General features: G+C 46.1%; 2 protein-coding genes across 3 annotated transcripts; one reads left to right on the forward strand and one right to left on the reverse strand.

The window, feature by feature from the left end:
* Nucleotides 1–1773: 1773 nt before the first annotated feature.
* terfa (telomeric repeat binding factor a) lies at nucleotides 1774–7846 on the reverse strand. Of its 2 annotated transcripts, XM_036520380.1 has the most exons (11): nucleotides 7672–7846; nucleotides 6752–6847; nucleotides 6345–6475; nucleotides 5936–6022; nucleotides 5183–5323; nucleotides 4921–5060; nucleotides 4075–4752; nucleotides 3742–3846; nucleotides 2892–2968; nucleotides 2572–2609; nucleotides 1774–2259 (listed from the first exon to the last, which is right to left on the reverse strand). In XM_036520380.1, exons 1-11 carry the CDS (start codon nucleotides 7844–7846, stop codon nucleotides 2101–2103), a joined length of 1827 nt encoding a protein of 608 aa, XP_036376273.1. In that variant the 3' UTR covers nucleotides 1774–2100. The 2 variants fall into 2 exon arrangements, with proteins under 2 accessions (XP_036376273.1, XP_036376274.1); XM_036520381.1 differs by lacking the exons at nucleotides 1774–2259; nucleotides 2572–2609; nucleotides 2892–2968 and having other exon boundaries at nucleotides 3773–3869.
* Nucleotides 7847–11208: 3362 nt separating this feature from the next.
* LOC118771687 (insulin-like growth factor I, adult form) lies at nucleotides 11209–20828 on the forward strand. Its single transcript, XM_036519695.1, has 5 exons — nucleotides 11209–11736; nucleotides 13471–13627; nucleotides 18620–18801; nucleotides 19572–19607; nucleotides 20259–20828. The coding sequence occupies exons 1-5, from the start codon at nucleotides 11692–11694 to the stop codon at nucleotides 20316–20318; spliced, it is 480 nt and encodes a 159-aa protein (XP_036375588.1). The 5' UTR covers nucleotides 11209–11691; the 3' UTR covers nucleotides 20319–20828.
* Nucleotides 20829–20835: the final 7 nt, after the last annotated feature.

The raw sequence follows: 20835 nt of genomic DNA on the forward strand, positions 1-20835 counted from the left end.
CAACTTTTCTATTCTATGCAGAAAGTACGAGTGGGTGCCAGCCTGAATATTTTTTAATACAGTCTTGTATTTTTTAATACAGTTTTGATGCAAAAACTGTTTCTGAACATGGCAACAAAATGGTTGGCAATTCTCTAGGTTTCGAACATTCCTCCTGTTGAAAGGAAGGCGGGGAATGAGACTGATACTGAACTGATAAGACTGAACATTTGAATTCACTGGTATAAATATCAATTGATAACCTTTCATTTTGTACATTAAATAAATTTTCTTTATTCTCAATGTAAGTTTCATTAAGTGTCATACAAAATACAAAGACTTTTTGGGAAATAAAATAGGTTCTCTGTTCAAGATTTCCATTCTTCTGAAAGGAGTAGCAGTGAGAAATCTCTACCCCCTGAAAGGTGCTGAGTTGGGCCTGTAACAGCAGGAGAAAATGACCTCACACTACACTTAGTGTTAGTGTGCTGATGAGGGATTTATATCTCAGTGTATGTGCACATTTCTGTGGGACTGCATGTAATGGCACCTATTTGACTGGGCTGAAAATGATGATTTTGGTTGTAATGGTGATGTTGTCACAGGTATTTTAGTGCCACGGAACAGCACATCCACCCCTCATAAAACACCTATGTGCTTTCCACAATTGTGCATTTATTATTATTGGTAGTAATGTTATCAATATCACATTTCACAAAGCATTCTTTTAGAAACACATGCCCTGTGTTTTTTCTCTTCATGGATGATTCTGTCTCGAATCAGTTTCTGACGTAAGCTTTTGGTGAGATTACAGGGATAACCAGAACACTCCTTGCTCAAGGTACCCCAATGTAATGTAATAATGTAATGTAATGTCTCTGCTACAAATACATATTTCACAGAAGCCATGAGTAACATTGTTCAGCACAGCATTAATCCAATCTGAAATGGACGTGTTTTCCCTTTCAAACTCGCATTAAGGGCTACACATGAAGCTTTGGCAGGCCAGACCTTGGCAACCCCTGCCACAAACCCAGGAAAACAGGACAGTGTACCTCATACACACTGTGCTCTCTCTCGCTCACTCTCACACACACACACACACACACACACACACACACACACACACACACACACACACACACACCTAGACGGGAGAGCAGCCAGTCTTACCCAGTACTGACCTGAGAGCAGAGGAATCATTAACTGTCCACAGCAAAGCCTCTCTTTGTTCTGCCTCTTCCTTTTCCTCATAATCAGATGCACCAACACTGAGGTTACATTCTGTGCGCACTGCTGGGTGAACACACTCCGATCTGATCTCCAATCAGTTCCCTGTAATACTGTAAAGACAGAGCCCTAACGTGCACTACAAACCTTATTCTCGTGCCCTCACATCTCGTCACAATCAACGGACAGGCAACAGAGACAACCATGGCTGAAATATAACTTTACATTTTTAAATTACACTGGGTAAATATATACATACACAGACGTGCACTGAGAATATTTTACCCACAGACAACCTTTCCTTTTCCCTTGGGTCTTGAAGGGTACAGATGGTTTTTTTAAATATTCCTACAGATGGGACGAGGGAATATGGAGCAATAAGACAGAAAAATATCATCAAACAAAAGGCACCTGGAATAATATGTTTACCAAAGCTACTTCATTATTGTTAAAATACATAACAAACTAACCTTTTTTCCATAAACAATACAATTTATTGTCTGTAAAATACAAGTTTTAATTTTGTAGTCAAAACCTCAACTTTTTCTTACAACACAATGCCTCTTAGTCCACTGTCTGAAGAATTTCTGTGTGTTGCTATGGCACTCAAAAAAAAATTAGACGACCAAGGCATGAAAATTAATGTCGCCTGTTAAAATGTAAAAACAGGTCCTCTGGAACCTAACAACCATCTACCAAATCGAGAACAAATCTGACTTGACCAAAAAACGGAAGGCCTTCAGAGATCTAAGGCAGCCTGCCTTTCTGGCAGTTTGCTTCTGGAAGCGGAACAATGAGATCGCGATTCGCACCGTCACCCGTCATTCCCCTGCGTGAGAGCGTGTCATCACTCTGCGACGCCGAGCGTGGGGGTCAGGGAGCTGCGCCGACTTAAACCATCTTCAGCTTCTTCATGGTCCTCCACCTGTCCTTGATGTTGACTGTGGTGCGCCCCACGAACGGGAAGCTGTTCTTGATGCGCACCCAGTTGCCCTCTCCGAACTGCTCCACTCCCCGCCGCACCCACCCGCTCTCCTCCACCGTCCACATCTGCAGTGAGAGCAGAGCACCGTCACACCGGTCAGCATCATCCGCGGAGGCATTTCAGAAACGTATCCACTGCAGCTACCGTTACGTTACATTACATCATTCTGATTTACCTGATGCTCTTATCCAGAGCAGCTTACATAGGTTACAATTTTATCCATTTATACAGCTGGGTATTTACTGACGCCATTGTGGGTTAAGTACCTTGCCTAGCTTGTGAAATCTGCAATTAAAAATATAGGCTTTTTTAAAATACGTATTTTGCTCCTATTGTCAAGCTTTTTTCTGGTTAGGTAGCCATCAATCAGTCTTCACCTTCTTCTGCCCAGCTCTTCTCTCAGTTCTTCTGGAGCCTTAGAAAAATCCAGAAAAAAACACCATGAAGAAATTCATTCAAAAATAAACATTTGCCGCTGTCTTTTCCTACGTTATCACTTCTTATCTGTATTACGTTTATTATTATCTTATGTTCTTATCCAGGTTTACTTGCATGAATTTAATGTGTACACACTTTTATCAATACAGCTGTACTGAAGCAATTCAATTCAAGGGCGATGTCACACGTGGGACCTGAACCTGCAACCCTCTATTTGTGAACCCCCCCCTTAACCACCACCACTCCTATTGCCCATTACCATTATTTGTTGAAACGTTGAACAAAGATTCTTCATCGCTCCACTCCTCCCTCTCCTCCCTCGATACGTCCGCTGACCTTCAGGGGACAGAGAAGCAAAAGGGCCTATGAGTGAAAGCTGCAGCGAGGAGGGAGCACGCACCTGTGCAGCAGGGTTTCCGTTAGCCGGTAATTACCGGCTTTTGCCTGGTAAAATTTATAAACAACCGATAAATTAAAAACGTGCCGGTCAAAATGTCCGGTAATAATGCTTATACAAAACATAGCTATAACGAAGGCTATCCCTAAACAGGACATTTGTGTTTTGACAGCGAAACAGCCTACTGACAGCCTAAAGTACTTTTTTTCCCCCAAAAGGGAAAAAAAAGGGTCGTGCTCTTTTATTGCGCGATACTTGCTACTAGGCCCACTACTATTCTATGCTATACTAGGGGCTTCTCTCTGCAGAATCGAATTAAGACGGTGCTGCAATTTCGTCTGGAGGAGGAGAGAGTGACGCGGTGCAGGAGAGAGAGAGCAAGCTGCAAAGACGCATTGGACGTGTTTGATTTCAAGTCGGCAGCAGAGGACTTTGCCGCAATGAAAAAAAGGAGAAAATAAAACATTACCTGGTAGTTACTGTTTGTTTTGCTCAATCGTTACTGTTCATTAAATAGTCAAACCGATTTGAGGTTGTTGTCATTCTTTCATCAACCTAGGCGTACATTATATTTGCGTTTGTAACATCTGTTATTGAAACGTGACGGGTAAGTTTCAAATTTGTCCAGTAAAATATATTCTTTCCGGACACCAGACCGGCAAAAAAAAAATCCTAGCGGAAAACCTGCTGTGCAGCTACGTGCGAGACTCACCATTTCCTGGGAGACTGACAGGACTGCGGGGGTGCGGCCGCAGGCAGGAGGTCCTCCGGGGTGTCAGAGGCGTCACACATGTCCTCGTCACTGTCTGTTATTTGCCTGTGCAAGCAAAACCAACCTGCCTATGTAAGCAAAACCAAATGTGTTGTGGGAGCATTTACATACATTTACATTTATTCATTTGGCAGACACTTTCCAAAGGGACTTACAAGTGAGGCAGAGTGCATCACAAGCAAAAAGCCACATAAGGGAACAGCTCTGCTAAAGAGAGAGAGTGTCTCCGCTGTGGGGAAAAAGGCCAGGTCGGTGATGCTGGAACCGTGCTACCTGACTTGCGCAACGCTGACTGGTCGCTTGCGAGCCTTCCTGTAGGGTACTGTGGGGGAAGACGGCGGGCTCATGGGCGGTTCCCTGCTGGATGAGGGCAACTCTTTTCTGGTTGTGGGTGGTTCCTTCCTAGATGAGGATGTTTCCCTGGTAGCTGTGGGCGGTACCCCATTGGATGTGAGTGTTTCCCTGCTGGCTGTGGGTGGCTCTTTCCTAGATGAGGGTGTTTCCCTGCTCGCTGTGGGCGGTGCCACATTGGATGTGGGCGTTTCCCTGCTGGCTGTGGGTGGTTCCTTGCTGGATGAGGGCTGTTGCCTCTTGGATACAGACCGCTCCAGGGAGACTAAGAGTTTCTTCTTCATGTTTGTGGACTCTTGGCTAGCCACTGATTCCAGCTCACTCTCCAGACTGTCCTCCTCCACCACCAGCCTGGCCACAGTGTGCTGCCTGGCTCGCTCTGCCCAGGCTGTTTCCTCCGGCTTGTTAGACCCCAGTGGGGCATGGCTGCCCTGACAGGGAGAGGGTACCCGGTCCATATCCGCGTTCTCCTCCCGCACCTCTCGCTCCACCTCCTCTTCCAGCTGTGCAAAGGGGATGTCCACACTGTGCTCCTTGGCCAGGGCTGCAAAGCAGGCCCGGAGGAGACTGAGCTTTACCTGCACACCACCTGCAGTTTCACTGAACGAGAGAGAGAGAGAGAAACAGCAGTGTAAATAATGAGAAAGTATGCGCGCGTGCACACACACATACACACACACACACACTCAAACACAGTCACACACACACACACGACCACACAAACAGAGGAAAAAAAAAAACCCATTTTAATGTCAGATGGCGGTGTACCTGGGTCCAGGAGTAGCTGCGCTTTCAGATGGCTCAGTGGGTGGAGCATGGACCAGACTCGAGTCTTGTGGGGTTGGCTGGTGGTCTGAGGGTCTGCCATCCTCCATCTGAGGCCTCAAGGCAACAAGCTTTCTTGCAGTCTGGGATAGACAGCTGGTATTAGAACTCTGTCACTTTAGCGTTAGAAAGGTCTGAACCAAGCAGACTGAAAGCAAATTCCACCGTACAACGGATGTTGCATCCTTCCTGTCTACAAACATACCTTGTACAGGAAGGGCTCAGAATTGGTGAACAGGCTCTCGGAAAACTGCAGCATCTCTGCTTTGAACTGCTCGTAGGTGACCTGCTCGAGGGCGGGGTGAGAGGTGGACTTCTGTTGCACCAGACCCATGAGGATGGCTTCCTGTAAGACAGACATCAATACCAACCTCATGCTAACCCTTTAAGCTTTAGCCAAATAGCAGCTCTGATCCCAAGTGCTGCAGCATTTCCACAAGACAATGTTCACACCTTTAAACCTTCATTGCTTTTTCTGTAATCACCAGCTAAACCCAGCTGAGTGTGACGGCTATCCATGGTCAATACTCACAAGTAAGTGGGGAAGCATTAAGATCAGGGTTGGTGAGCACGTGTTTCAAGAGGCCATGGGGTCTGCTGGTTTTCACTGTTCCTCCACAAAGGATTATAGTCATTCATTAAGGAAAGCCACCAGGTAAACATCATAAACTGACAGTCACCATCCATGTAGCTGCTGGTCCCCACTGGGAAACCACGGATGGTGTCTTTTCATCCAGTGAGATATCCAACTTCATCTATTAAGCACTGAGACTCAAGAAAACCAGCCGACCATGCGGCCCTCCAGGAACATGTGCTCCCCTACCCTGATCTGGCTAAATATGGTCCAGCAGAACTACACACACCAAAATCTGACAAGGTTTACTTCCTGGGGGAAACAGTAGGTCACAGCTCCTTTGTGACTGCAACCAAGGTCTTCCGCAGGTATCTGTGAACTCACCTTGCCCACGGAGACATTGGGGAAGTGATTTGTCAGTACTTCCTTGGCTTTGGCAAACTCCCCGTTCTTAATGCATAAGATCACCAGCTGCAGATTAAGACACAGCAGCGTGAACAACAAAGACATTACATTTCACTGACAGTGTTATCACCAAAAGTGGCTCACAAACACATTTTGCTGCATGCAGTATTTTTAATCTACAATGTACTCTCCTATTCAAGCCCATTTTATATGGCATTCTTCTCAATTAACTTATTAAACTGTTTAATCTACTCAATAAACCTTTTTCAAATGCCAATACACTCATACTCATGCTCAGGCAAAAATATTGAAACATACACATACACACAGACTCCGAGTGTTTCTTAGTTCTGCTACTGAGGGAGAGTGTTGCTGGAGGAAGGCTCACCATTTCACTGACAGACTTGTGAACCCTCTCCAGATCCTGCTGTAAAACCTCCTGCTCCTGGCTGATGGAGTCTAACACGAGCATGGCCGACTCCAGCGGCGTGAGCGCGTCCTGGGAGTCGAACGTGTAGTCTGTGGGCGTGGACACAATCACAAACCCGCGCACGGCAATCTCCCTCTACACGAAAGGTACTCTTTTTTTTTACTCAAATTCGAATAGGAAGCAAAGGCGAATTACCCTAATTAGGTTCAGAATTCAAATATATATTAAACTTTTCACAGACTGAAAACAAAGCCGTAACCTTTATGTCCACCAGTGCGGACACTGGTGATGTTAACGACCAATTGACCCCCCCGGCCACCGCTAATTCTCATTTACGGTCAAATTGTCCTGGCTACATTTCTCACCCAATTTGTCTCCATCGTTGATCCGGGACAGGAACTGCATCACACGCATCTTCTTGACCAGGTTCTCAGAATGCTCCAGCGGTCGAGCCACCAGACCTGCGACAGCACAGCGGCGTCCAACCAGTAGGATCAATGCACCAAACCGAAAAACGGCTGCTGACATGCATTCTGGGTCAGCGAGTTCGGATTTGTTGCCGTAGAAACGGCGGCAACCGCAACTACAATGCGGCGGCTTATTGCACTTCTTGATTGTGCCAAAATGTTTAACTCGAAAGCTGTATTATTACAAAATGAACCCAGCAATCTGGGTGGTGCTGATGAACAGCACGTCCACACACCTCCGCCTCCCTGTCACAAAATCAAACATATAGGGCTACAGTGTAAAATGTAGCTCGCTAGCTACATGTTGGCTGTAGCTAGCCAATTTGTATAATTATGGCTTTCTTGCAGACTTTACCGTCTTTAAAATTTCAAGCTACGTGCAATGGCAAAGCACAAAGCGAAACTAAACAGCTAGCTACCACTGCCAATTAAAGACTCAATGCAACAAACTATATGGGGACATTCCGTTCCAGGTGCGCGACGCTGGCAGTCTGACGACGGTTTCTGAAGTCAGTTTGTCAATAAACCCACAGATGATGTATTTATATGTATGTATAATCAAATCAAAGACAGACTTAACTAACAACCGCGTCGACTTATCATGGAATGACCCACTCAAAACATCCCTGGATGCGCTGGTAAAACAACAGACTGAGAGAAAACAAAACAGACCTGAAGTAATTAAAAGTACGTAATGTAGCTAATTCACTACAATGTAAACACATTCTTAAAGACATAAAACTGTAGCTAACGGTGAATAGCGATTACCTGAAATTATGCCCACAGAAGACTATCATAAACCAGCTAAGTTTACTTACATTGGAGTATATCCCGAAACTGACAGAAATCGGTGTACCGCCCATCCCTGAAAGCATTAAGCGCAGAAAAAATATAATAGTCCACATTCCAGCGGCTAATAATACAATCTAATCGAGAACTAGCGATTTCTGCTCCGTTTTCATGTATCTCCAACATTTTCTCTTTTGCCGCCATGTTTTGCGAACAAGCAGTACACAAAACACCGCGTAAAACGTCAAAGAATCCGGCTCTCGGAATCGAACACTGTGGCAGCCATGTTGAGAAGGTCAGTAGCAAAGCGTTACTGGCTCAAAGAAACGGTGGCGCTGTTAAGAGTTATAAACACACTATTTATTAAATGCAGGTATGCACAGTGCAACGTTACCAATAGCTATAAAATAGCATAGTTTACATTTAAATAGGATGAATAAAGCACATTTACGTCTCTTGAATATCATGCCTGTTTTGGTGCTGCAGCGCACTTCGCCATTGCGCGTTTTATGTAAAAACGTAGGTCGGTATAAATCGTAACCGTCAACAAATTTCATGTAACAATACTTTGCAGTCAGCGAACAGTTGTTACACAAACTGTTTCATTTGTGTGGACGCATGAACACGGACACTTCAGAATATTCCTAGTCTCACTTCAAAGGCAATTCAACACCAATATTCCACATAAACACTAGATGGAGTTAAGATACTTGTCTAACTGCGATGCAGTTAGGCTCGCCTACAGCTGCTTGAGTCGTTAACTTGAACCATTGCTGAGTTCTAACCATAAATTTTTGGTTTCATCTCAAACCGTTTTTTACTTCACGTTGCACTTACAATACATTCATTCATTCACCACACCACCTCAGATTATAGCATGGTCTTTTTCACTATCTCAGTTTATTGTACGTTGTATTGAAACGGGAGATATATTGGTGGTGTGAAACATTTTAACAAAGCAACGTTACAAGCTCAATTTGACAATTTTACAACATCAGTTTTTAAATGTGAACAGTAGCTGTGAAACGTACCCCCTAAACACACACCTGACTCCTGCATGTTGCTGTGGCAATGAGATAATCAAAATGGGAACTTCTGCACACTTTCTCAGAACAGGTGCTGTGGTCCAGGAACCCTTGAATCAATGGAACACAACAACAACAACAACACAAGCTGTGCTTCCCAGCATGCACCAGTCTCTGATTTTAGTACCCTAACCGTTACACAGTCCAGATAAATACCCACGGGAGGACTCAGTAGTGTTTCCTGTTTTATGTAGGCTCAGGGAATGGCCCTTGTGTGCCACTGAATGAAGGCGTGTGGCTGACAGAGCCATTGCAGGAGTGAGAGCAACATCTGATGCTGAGAGGAGGAGCGTGAGAGCTCTCACTGTCACACCGTGCCCAGATGTGCCTGCAGCCTCTTATCCCAAGGCCTTGGGTCTCTCACTGCTATGAGTCTGAACAGAATGCCACAAAAAACATCTCTCTCCGTCACGGAGAGAGAGAGAGAGAGAGGGAATTAGAGTGCGTGACAGGGAATTTGCCCCTTTGGATTCAGACAGACTCAGGGGAGAAACAGCTGTCCTGTCTGTGGGAGTTCTGCTTTTTTGAAACCCCAAGAATAACCACTATCAGATATAAAGTGAATGATGTATTTACTTTTATAAGTGTATAGTATACATCCCAGAGGAGACAGGCTGGAGGCCTGGGGATAATGATTAGCGTGACGTTGCTGTGGAAGGCAGAACACGTTGTGCTGTATGTAAAGGTTATATGGAAAGAATGCCAGTGTATAGTACTGTAATTATGCACAACTTCCACAGAGGTCTCACTGTGGCAGTCTTTACTCATTCACAACCACAGCCTTTTGAGGAAAACCACCATTTTGGCTCCAGCTGTGGCCATGTGTCCAGTCACTCTGAGATCCCAGGCATCTCAGTGCAGGTCACTTGGACATGGTTGACATCATCACATGATGCCTTCCATTTTTTGCATCAATGCACATCATCCCTCCACCTCTGCAGTTGTGTGTGTGTCCCAATGTCCCAATCTTTTTCCTAAACATGCTGAGCACCCACTTCTGCTGAGCAAACACAAAAATAGTGTTTTGAGAGCTTCATTTAGGACATGAAGAGTTTCTCATAATGTGTGTGCTCAAAGCAGAGGTGATGAATCTTCTGCGGGAGAGTGTGAGACAGGGGTCTCTCATGTACCAAGAATAGCCACTAGGTGGCGCCCTTCTTTAAGTACATTACATTGTAAAGGCTTCACACCCCTCCTTTCCATTCACAAGCAGAGGGCAATCACAATAACAGACCGTATAGGAACAGTTATGCAGGGAATGGAAAAACATTGGCTGAGAGAGAGTGTGTGCGAAAGAGAAAGCTGCACATTCCCAGGTGATGATGTCAGCAGGGCACTGGGTGCAGGTCAGCAGAAGGCTTCATTGCATCTGGTAGGAACATGTTCTGTTACTGAGGTCTGGAGCTGCAGGGACCACAGGAGCAGAACCAGGCCCAGTCTCAGTGCATCTGATCTGCACTGCTGCCATGGTTCTCCTGTGCCAGCACCCTGGAGGATGGCCGGATGCACCCAGCTTTGTGACCCAACTGTGAGCCATGGGGGCAACGCAGCTAAGTCTTTCCCCACCAGTAGGAGGCGATGCAGGGTTCAATGCCAGATTTTTCAGTGGGTGATGACCTCATGATGATTTCACAGTCAGAAAAGCCGTTCAACCACATTAAGGGGTTATAATGCTAACAATGATCATAAAACCCACATGGACCCTGATACTGATTGCTCACAGACAAGCAGGCACTGTGTTTCTGAGAAGTCCTCTGTGATCAAGATGATCATCTTCATAAAGGAACAGAGCTCTCCCCGTACTCTGTTTTTTTATGGACCATAATTAAAATAACAGTCTGAAATGCAGCACAGTCGTGTTGCACCAGAGAGTAAATGTCTGCAGTTTTATTACGAGATTAATAAACACGGGGGCTTTGCAAAGATTTATGCTTTATTTAACAGTTCACGAGAATGTGAACCTTGCCGTTTCAGCAGAACAAAAAGCACATCGTGCTCTGATGCGGCTGACTGCGGGTTGGAGATACGGTCAGAGTTTAAACGGGGCGTTTGTCCAGACAGAACACACGGAAAAAAATGCCCCTGACACGTTTCCCCGCCCCGTTCGAGGTCAGCTTGACCTGTCTTCACAAAGCCAGAAAATGATGCCAAACTAGCACAAGGCAAACCAGTTTTAGTCTGGACATGTTTCAGGTTTATCACAACTGTTCTGCATCCCTGTTCTAACACCCGCACCTGACTTTAAAACATAATGATAAGACATAGGTAAAAAATGTGCGCGCTACAAACAACATAATCATTGGTGGAGCGAGCTGGAAAACGAAATACAAATATCAATTACCTCTTAGTACTGTATTTAGACTATGCGGTATTCAGGAAATGGTATTGATTTAGCGTAGGATGTTGCATATGACCCAAGAGTAATGTGTGACGCCCAGGGAAGCGCACAAGTGCTTCGGGAGGAGTAGGCTACTTCTTCCAGTTGCGCATCACTGGTTTCTGTCTGGCAGGGAGAGAGGGAAAGATAAAGGGAGAGAGAGAAGAATGTATTATTCTCCACCTAACAAGCTTCAATAAGCAGCGCGGGTGGCACGAGAACTCTTAATCTTGAAAGTCTTTACGAGATCAAAATTCAATCCCATCTGAGAAAAAGTGGAATGACGTTATTTGAAAATGTGCCCAACATCCTTAATGAATAACTTAGCGAGAGGAGAAGGCAAATGCGGCCCCAGCTGTTTCCTGTTGAAAACGTCAGTGTAATGTGGATGAATGTGAGGGATTTTCTCTGTAAATCCGTCTCCAGTTCCCTAAACCTCACTTCAGCGAAACGAGGCTGCGCAATGGAGCAAAACTCGGAATATTGAAATGTGACATTGCCTGCGCCTCACCTCTTCCTCGCGGGATTTTTAATGACTTTAAATAAATTCATATTTCCTGGGGTTTGGCACGCGGAGACCCGTGGTTATGTCTAACGGTCACTACTTTCAGTGGCTGTGTCATGTGTTCAAGGTAACTTCACTCATTTTTACTCTTCATATTAACCTTGTATCTTCAATTTTAATTTAATGACAACTTTTATATTTTGTTATAAAACGTATTTTATACAATGTAGAATTAGCACGAGTAAAATTTGTGGTTGTAAAATATCTATTTCCGCTGGCTAATTAATATTAGGTTTTTTAACTCTGGTCAGAAATCAGTAAGCTTACAGAGTGTGTTTGCTTTGTATGAATGTGGTCGTGTTTAATATACAATTTGTAAAATATCCTAATACGTTACTCAGTCCTGTAACTTTGCAAACAAGATTCATGCAGACAGGTTGTATGTGCCCATATGGGCCTGGGTGTGTATGTGTAGGTGCACATTCACAAATGAATAGGTGTGTACAGAGATGTTTAAACACTTGCGTGCTGTTCAGATTTCTACTGTATGCTGGAGAGCGCGTTGGTAGAGCCGCTTTATCAGGCTTGCTCCTAATTATAAACCACTCACGCACACTCCCTGGTTTTCAAGTTCAGCTTCCAAATTCGCTTCAGTTGACTGCATATACAGAACAGAATAAATACACTTTTGAGGGAAAAGGAAAAAAGCTTTTTTGAAGTCTGCGGCTCCCTGTGGCGTCCTTTGAAAATGAGGAGTAGAGGAGCTCCAGTATGATGGAGGAGAGTCTAGATGCACTTTATTATGTAAATTTGGCCGGCGGAGCTTCCCCCGGGGTCGCGCTGCCGGCTTGGCGGTTCTGCAGTTTTCCATTTCAGGTTGAAGTCCGCGGGACCCCAGCTTCTTCACCTCGCGAAAGAGCGCTCTGGTGCTCTTGAACTCGGTCGTGCCTCGATACTTGATTGCTTTCTCTTGTCAGTTTGCAACGGGGTGGAGGATGTGTTTCCGAAGAAAAGTCGACGATCGCCAATGAAGTTAATGTTTTTGTCCAATACCAAAAAGTTTTAAATGGTTTAGGTTGAACAATACATGATGCAGGCTACAGAATTTAGGAAGACGATACTAGCAGCGTTTTCATATTTCTTTTCTTGATAATCAGTTTAATTCTCGTATTAGCAAATGATGCTTGTTTTAGGGGTATTGGATACTATCATAGGTCGTGCATGTACAGTTTGGCAGATAGAAGAGGGGCATGTTTTCCCTATAGGCAGCTGGTGCAGTTGTCATCGGGACCGGGCTGTCTGTAGTTTGACACCCTTCATGCGTCAGGCAGTTCGAACGTGTATGTGCGCGTGTGTAGCTGCGTGCTTGCTGGGAGGGTAGGAGGCATATCTCCAGTAATCTAAGGTACATGTTAGGCATATGTATTAAGCGTTTTTGTAAACTTTAACAATCTTTTTGTTAGTCCTATCTCTGTAGCGATATTTGTCTATTCAGCAGTCAGTTACAATCCTATCTCTGTTAGGCACCTGTTTATCTGTGAGACCACTGAAGTCTCAGCGCAGTTCACCATGTGGACAGAAAGGATTGTGATTACAATGAGATGATTAGAAGACTAGACTTTAAAGGGCAGATAAGACAGTTGCTGATTATATTGCCACGAGGATGAGAGAGATGAGAATATGGGTTTAAAGCTGCTGTTACCCAGGCTGCACTCTTGCACTCAGTGAACTGCTCTGGTGTCTCTCCTATTGGTTACAGTGTAAAATGTGCCCAGTATCTGACACTCTCTTTCTCCTATTGGATGCCGTGTAAAATGTGCTGTGTATCTGACACTGTTTCTGTCTCTCCTATTGGTTGCAGTGTAAGATGAGCCATATCTCCTGTAGCCACACCCTCTCTCTGGTGCTCTGCATTCTTGCCCTGACCCCAGCGGTGAGGGCGGCGTCCGAGACCCTGTGCGGGGCGGAGCTGGTGGACACGCTGCAGTTTGTGTGCGGAGACAGGGGCTTTTATTTCAGTAAGTGCACTTTTTATTTATTCATAAGGGACCACCGTCGGCCAAGGCGTTAATGGACTGCTCAGAAATAATTTTTAAAAATCCGGCTGTTTTTTTTTCTTACCTTTAATTTCTGACTTAGTGTCATCTCTGTCCCTGCTGTACTGCAGCTCTGGTCTTCTCTTCTTTTTGCCTGAGTGTGTTACTGTCTGATGGAGTCCTTCCTGTGGATGCCAGCAGGAATAAAGGGACCCTGAAGCCAGTGTTATATGGGCTGCTGAGAGGGAAATTAAGTGCAGATTGATATTTAACTGCTAAATGTACATTACGTTCATGGCAAATGGCTGCGGTCCTTGGGGACGGCACTTTAAGTGGAAGCTGGCAGCCAAGAGGAGGAAAACGGTGAGTGTTGAATTGAGCTGTTTTCCAGCAGAATGGAAAAGCTTCGCAAAGAAAACATTCACTGTGGGCTCAAATCCCGCACTTTCCACTAAAAGCCCAGATTCCAGGCTAGCGCTCAGTACCTGAAGCTTCTAAGTGGACACCCCATGTCTTTCCGCTCAGAGGAATTCCCCCCGACGTGCACCTGGATCCCTGCATGGTGCTGTCTATGTGGCAACTGTCCACAATGTCAAGGCCAGGGAAACAAATGTGTCTGGAGCTCAGAGATGTTCCAGCATGTTCTCTCGTGCCACCTCACACCTCTTGCCCCGCCTCCTTCGCTGCATCCTGCCCTGCTCCCTTTTCCAGGTGCCGTCCCGCCCTAATGCACTCCCTCCTGCTCTTCCCTAGTGCACTGCCTCACGCCCTGCCACATTTGCTTCCTCCTGCTCCGCCCCTTCGTTGCCCCATGCCTACCCCTTGCCTCACCCTAATAGACTCTGCCCTAATGTGTTGTCTCTTGCCTCGCCCCCTTTGCTGCCTCATAACCCCCCACCCCACTCCCCCTACCCCATACACACACATACACACTGCTTCCTTTAATCACATTGATTCTGGAGGTCTTTCAAAGTAAAGCTGCACAGAAAATATTTTTTATTTGCTTGAAAACAGAGCACGCCAAGATTTGTCCACGGACTCTGGACTTGGCACCGCAGTACGCTTTACTGTTTTGGACCGCCGATGCCCTGGTGCTCTGGTATCACATTCTCTGTCTGCACGTGTGCACGGAGACAGTGTCCCGTTGACCTGGGTGGCTGACGGGTAGCTGATGGTGAGCTGCCCCTTCTGTGGTGGGACGCTGCAGCCTGGTCTGCTCCCTTTCCCAGAACCCCCTCACAGCTCTGTGGGTGTTGCTGCTCAGTAGGCCAGTTGGCCCACCATTCGCTCTGTTCAACCCACCACTTTTTCTCCACCCAGTTATGTGGGACGCAGCGTTTGATTGGCTGCGGCAGCTAAGAGAAGTTCAAAGGAAGGCGCTGTACTGCTGAAGAAGGGGGCCAGGAAAGGGCAGTGCTAAAAGGCTGATCAGCATAAGGGCAGTTTTTTGGCTGACTCATGTTACTGGCTGACTGTGTTAATGACCCTTCCCAGCTTTAAGAAGAGGCAGTGTGATAAACAGAATCACCCATGCCATCAGAACTGATGTGTGAGGATGGCAGTAAATTTTTGGATTGGTTTTTAATCGTCCTTCACCCCAATGCCTCCTTTTAGGTTATGATAGATGCACCTTCTTAAAAATAGAACAAAAAAACCATTTTGGTCACCCCTTTCTGGTCAAAACAGGGCCCCAGCTGAGGTAACCATCACATTCACAGCTCCTCTGGTGGCAGGATTACTGGCTTGTGTGGGTGGACCTCAAGGGCTACCGGGGAGACTTGAATTACGTAACCAATGAGGACAAAGATGGGACGAAAATGTGAAGGAAATTTAGTTTGGCTATAAACACTTTGTGGTATCAGCGATAAAGGGGTCGTTTCCAGGTCTATAGCAGCTTTTATGGTCCCCTGCCTGCAGTAAAGTGCCTGGATGTCCACAAGCAGCAGGCCGGCCTCAGCTCCAAGAATCCACCGCTTCTACTAACCAGCAGCAGGCTGTAAACCTCAGAGCTTCCACACCAGCAGGCCGATTATTGTCTGGTTTTTATTTTATTTTTTTTAAAAAATTAGAATTACATTCCATTATTCTGCAGTCACCACTGTCTTCTGCATTACCCACAATTCACCTCACCTCACATCGCTCCCTGCTAACACATCACTCAGCTTGGGCTCGATTCACTTGGCAGTTCATACAAGCAGGGTTAGAAATCCGTCAGCGCTTGTGGACCAGCCCACAGATCCTTTCAGGCATCGTTCAGGTCTCCGCAAAGCTCCAGAGAGAGACCAACCGTCCTCTCGTAGGAAGAATTCTGTTAGCTCCACCCCTTCACAGGAAGTGGTGTGCCCAATGGTGGCTCCTGGCACCCTTTTAGCAGGAAATAACTCCAGCCTCAGGGGGGTGATGAAGGCTACCTCAAAAGGTTGTATAATATTTTCGGTCTCAAAGAATACCATTTATAAAAGGATTCCTTTTCGTACACAGACATTATGTTTGACACGAACCAGGGTTACTGGTTTGCCTAATGGGATAGACCCTGCAGGTTCACGGTTACAGTGTGGGCACACTAACAGCTGCCTTTCCTTATGCAATTGGGTCTGATAGTAGGAAAGCCAAAGGAGAAATAGAAATCCCAGCTGGTTCAGAGTACCTTCCTGTGAAGACACCAGCAGTCTTTTGATCAGCAGATCAGGCACAGATAGGGTGGCTGGATAGCAGCAACTCAAGGGGTCATTTACATGTTTGTATACGAACATATAGGGACGCAGTCCCTTGTGTTTACAGGGATCAGGGATGGTAATCCCTCCAATGGCAGCCATTTACTGCCTGCTCCAGCTGAGCGTACTCTCCCCTGCCCCCTGCTGTCTGTGGCGGGTTCACATGTTGTTCGGACAAAAAAATACAGGGGCTGCCAAATTGCAGGGCTTTGTTCTAATGGAACAAAGAGGAAAACGGGCCAAAAAAAACCGTATGGGCCGGAAAAAACCTGCCCAAGTTGCAGAAACAGGACTCCTGCAACCTGTCTGACTGCATAAACACACACAGTGGGGGCAAAGTCCCTCCCTCACACCGAGCCCCATTGTTCACAGGCTGATAATGGTCAAACCAGCTGACCTGTCAGAATTATGTACAGCTGGAATCCAGCAGGCATGCACCACTGCATTAGAGACCTGGAAGCCGGAGTGGAAACCTATAAAAAACACAGTGTAATGACTCTGTATTGGTTGTGCGAGGCACTGTAAGTGTACAGAGCGGAGAGAAACGGCATAAGGTTGAGGTTAGAGAGACACTGTGAGAACGTTCTTTATTGGCATGGTTGATGGGACATAGTGCAGGGGATGTAATGTTAGACTGGCGTTGTGAGAATGTTCTGCATTGGTTGATGGAACATGGTGTAGGACCTGGGTAGGACCTGGGTATGATGGTGCTGTTAGAGTACACTCACTTTTTAGACTCACAGAGAACAGATCTGCCCCATCATGAAAGCTGCCTACAGTTCCTCTTTACAGTCTCTCACTCCTTTCCAGCTGCAATCTCCCCCCCTCCCCTTATCAACCCCCAGATTCTTGCTGGATATTACAGCAACCTATCTTCTTCTACTTTCGCATAGTGAAATGTCCTGCCCTATACATCCCTCCCACCCCGCCCCCTGACTCCACACTGCACTTTGACCTCCTCTGAGCCCAGGGACTGGAGATGAGTCTGCTCCACAGTCAGACCCCCCCTCTCCTCCCAGAACAGCCTTGTCAGGACAAGGTGAGCAGAGAACAGAAGTTAATGCGCTTTGTCAGCGCTGGCAACGTGTCGAGCCAAGAGCTATTAACTCTGAAAGGGAAAGGCATTTCCTCCTTGTAAATGCCATATTAAATTATTATTTCATTTGGTAACAGGGAAAAGCCTATCGGAGCTTTATTGCTCATTTTCGAAAGTGTCCTGGGCGATTGGGGAATTGTAAATGGAGAGCAGGATATTTTATAACCGTGGGGGGTGGGGGGGGGGGGGGGGGGTGAAAGGAAGAGAGTCAGATCTCCCAGAAAACCCCTCTCACAAACGCAGACCCACTCTTGGGCCACTGCAATCACAGTCAGAGAAATCAAGGAGCCTGCTAGTCACCCAGACAAGTGAACAAGACTAATCCCTCTCCTCTCATCACAGTCTCCCTCATCAATACTTACTGCCTGTTCTATAAATCGTCCTCATCAATACCTACTGCCTGTGAAATAAATCTCCCTCATCAATACCTACTACCTGTCTTGTAAATCTCCCTCATCAACACCTACTGCCTTGTTCTATAAATCTTTTTTCATTAATCCTATAAATCTCCCACACTAAGACTTTTTTCTTGCCTATAAATCTCCCCCATCAGCACCTACTGCTTCTACTCCTATTTAAATTTCTTGCATTAATATGTTTTTACTGGTGTTAAAGGTCCTCTTAGGAAATGTTTACCCTCTTGAAGGTGGTAAAGTTAAAAAGGGTGGAGGTATTTGCATGTATTCTTTTACTGGGCAAGAGGGGGCATTTCGGTGGCACACTTCTCACAAATGCACAGACAGAACTGTGTCACAAGCACAGAAGAAGAATCTGACCATGTTGTATAGAGGAAGGCCAATTTGATCTTACATAAGACATAGCATTTATCATCCATCTTTCTCTCTCAAAGCTATCTCCTTCAATGCTAAACCCTCTCTCTTCCTTTGGCAAACACACGCCAGACTCTCCCTTTCTCTCTCTCTTTCTCACAGGTAAACCTCTCTCTTGATTTCTCTGCAGGTAAATCCTCTCTTGCTCCCTCTCCCAGATAAAAACCCTCTTTATCTCAAATCCCCACTTAATCCTTCTCTCTCCTCCCCCCTCCCTCTCTATCTCACTGGTATCTCTCTCAGAGTCAAATTTCCAATTCTCTCTCTTTCAAACCACCTCCCCCTCTCTGTCAGTAACAGGTAACCCCCATCTCTCTCTCTGTCTCTCCCGAAGGTAAGAACCCCGGCTATGGTACCAGTGCGCGGCGGCCGCACAGCCGGGGCATAGTGGACGAGTGCTGCTTCCAGAGCTGCGAGCTGCGCAGGCTGGAGATGTACTGCGCTCCTGTCAAACCCGGCAAGGCCGCCCGCTCTGTGCGGGCGCAGCCCCACACCGACGTACCAAAGACCCCCAAGGTGAGACACCTCCGTGCAAAACCCAGACAAGGCACTGATGTCTACGTCCCTAAACCAGGGCCTGTGCGATGAGGGTGCTTAGGGGTGCAGTGCACCCCGAGTTGTCTCCTTATATCCCAATGTCTACATAGTAATTATGACATTTTGTGCCTCCCTGTGGATTGCAAGTGCACCCCTCTATTTTCTCCTGGCGCCGAGCCTGCCCTAAACTGCTTTCATAAATAAATGTCAACCTGCATTAATAAATGCAGTGTGTAATGTATGGTACAGTAGTTGTCCTGGATAAAGCCCCCAGCCAGGGGAAAGGATAGTGCTGGGCTCCACGTTCTGTGAAATGACTACGTATCTTGTACATATGATATAACATAACATAGTATGATATGACTATGTACATGTATCTGACTCCTTATATGGCTTTTTGCTTGTGTTGTACTGCACCTCACTTGTATGTTGCTTTGGATAAAAGCACCTGCCAAATGAATAAATGTAATGTAAATGTAATCATGTGGGTTGTTGGGTTCTGACATGAAGTGCTGGGTTCCATTATGGGATGCTGAGTTCTCAAACACAGTGGTGGATTCTACTTGGGGGTGTATTGGGTTGTAATTTAAATTACTCCCATCCTTTGCAAATTGTTTCCACATTGAGGTGTGTCTCCTACAACTGTTGAACCTTACTCTCACCTGCGCCCCGGCACCTCTTACTAAGTCATAGGACCCAACCCTGTGACTAAGCCAACCTGGTCCATTTTCACTCTTTTTTTCCCACAGAAACACATATCTTGTAATAGTCCCCCATCCTGTAAGGTATGTTTCCCACCTGCTGGAGTGTTAAGGACACATGGTTGTTCTGCAGCATGCTGCACTTGATGTCCTGTCAGACATAAGCATGCTAGCATGCCACAAATGCCAACATAAGAATGAATGTGCTGCATGTGCTACTGTGTTAAACCCTGTCTGTGCATGTGGTAAGAAAGGTCTTACAGAGACAGCTGTTTGGCCTCTGAAAGGCTGACACAATGCATTAGTTACATACTCACTGGTTTCTGAATGCTGCGCAAAGAGGCGAAGGCTCTGCCTTTTCCTCTTCCTAAGAGGCACCCAGTGCTTTTCACAGCTCTCTTCCCATAAAGCAATCCAGGACTGGAGGAGGAGTTTCAGCCACCCAAGAGTCGTGCCTGTAGAAGACCAGTAGGACGGGCATTACAAATCTGCATTTGTACATGCTTCATTTCTGTTTCCTGTGTATTTCAAATCCCTTTTGTGCACGCAATGGCTCTGTTCCCTGCGAAGTTTAAATCCCTTCTGGTACATTTTTTGTCTGTTTCCTGTGCATTTTACATCTCCTTTTGCATATGCCGTGGATCTGTTTCCTAAGCAGCATGAAACCACCATTCCGTTATGTCACAAGGTGCTGCTTCAGGCCTCTCCTTTGAGCTTCTCCCTGCTCTGTTCCAGGAGGTGCATCAGAAGAACTCCAGTCGAGGAAACACGGGCAGCAGGAACTACCGGATGTAGAAGACGGCAATGGGAGAAGGACAGATGGACAGTTACAAATGCAAAAGGAATGCAGACGGACAGATGGACACAGGGGGTGGGGTGTGGCCATAGCCCTTCCCCCCCTCCAGTGGTGCTGCTGGCTATGAAAAAACTGAGACTGGGGTTCAATCAACATGTTAAGACAGATGGTGATTTTACACGCTGTGTCATTTTCGGTGATTTTACATACTGCATCGTGTAGGGAGGGGATTCTGGTGATTTTATATACTGCGTCATACAAATTGGGTGAAAGTAAAGGGGGCAATCTACGTCCAACCAATATGCCAAACCAGTGTCGCTGCTGAGCTGTGAGAGAGGTGTAAACGTGACTGGGCTGTAGCTCCGTGTATAAAAGCTATAGAGCTCCCCCCTTTCCCCCCAGGCTGTGGTTATCTTCCTGTTTGCCCTTGTTTCAGATGGGACAGGGTAATTTGGATCAGGAGGTGCATCCCCCCCCGTCTCTTTGAGGAAGGTTGAACCAATCAAACACAAGAGC

The sequence above is a fragment of the Megalops cyprinoides genome, chromosome 25 (assembly GCF_013368585.1).
Source record: "Megalops cyprinoides isolate fMegCyp1 chromosome 25, fMegCyp1.pri, whole genome shotgun sequence".
Classification (NCBI taxonomy): domain Eukaryota; kingdom Metazoa; phylum Chordata; class Actinopteri; order Elopiformes; family Megalopidae; genus Megalops; species Megalops cyprinoides.

What these genes read in the sequence shown, in the direction of transcription:
- terfa (XM_036520380.1), bottom strand. Translation starts at nt 7,846, where the DNA reads ATGGCGGCAAAAGAGAAAATGTTGGAGATACATGAAAACGGAGCAGAA. An exon ending in GTCAGCGTTGCGCAAGTCAG is followed by an intron (nt 3,847 to 4,074) that starts GTAGCACGGTTC and finishes TTGCTTGCACAG; the next exon opens with GCAAATAACAGACAGTGACG. An exon ending in GAAGAGCTGGGCAGAAGAAG is followed by an intron (nt 2,260 to 2,571) that starts GTGAAGACTGAT and finishes CTCTCACTGCAG; the next exon opens with ATGTGGACGGTGGAGGAGAG.
- LOC118771687 (XM_036519695.1), top strand. Translation starts at nt 11,692, where the DNA reads ATGTCTAACGGTCACTACTTTCAGTGGCTGTGTCATGTGTTCAAG. An exon ending in GGCTGTGTCATGTGTTCAAG is followed by an intron (nt 11,737 to 13,470) that starts GTAACTTCACTC and finishes TATTGGTTGCAG; the next exon opens with TGTAAGATGAGCCATATCTC. An exon ending in ACGTACCAAAGACCCCCAAG is followed by an intron (nt 18,802 to 19,571) that starts GTGAGACACCTC and finishes TTTTTCCCACAG; the next exon opens with AAACACATATCTTGTAATAG.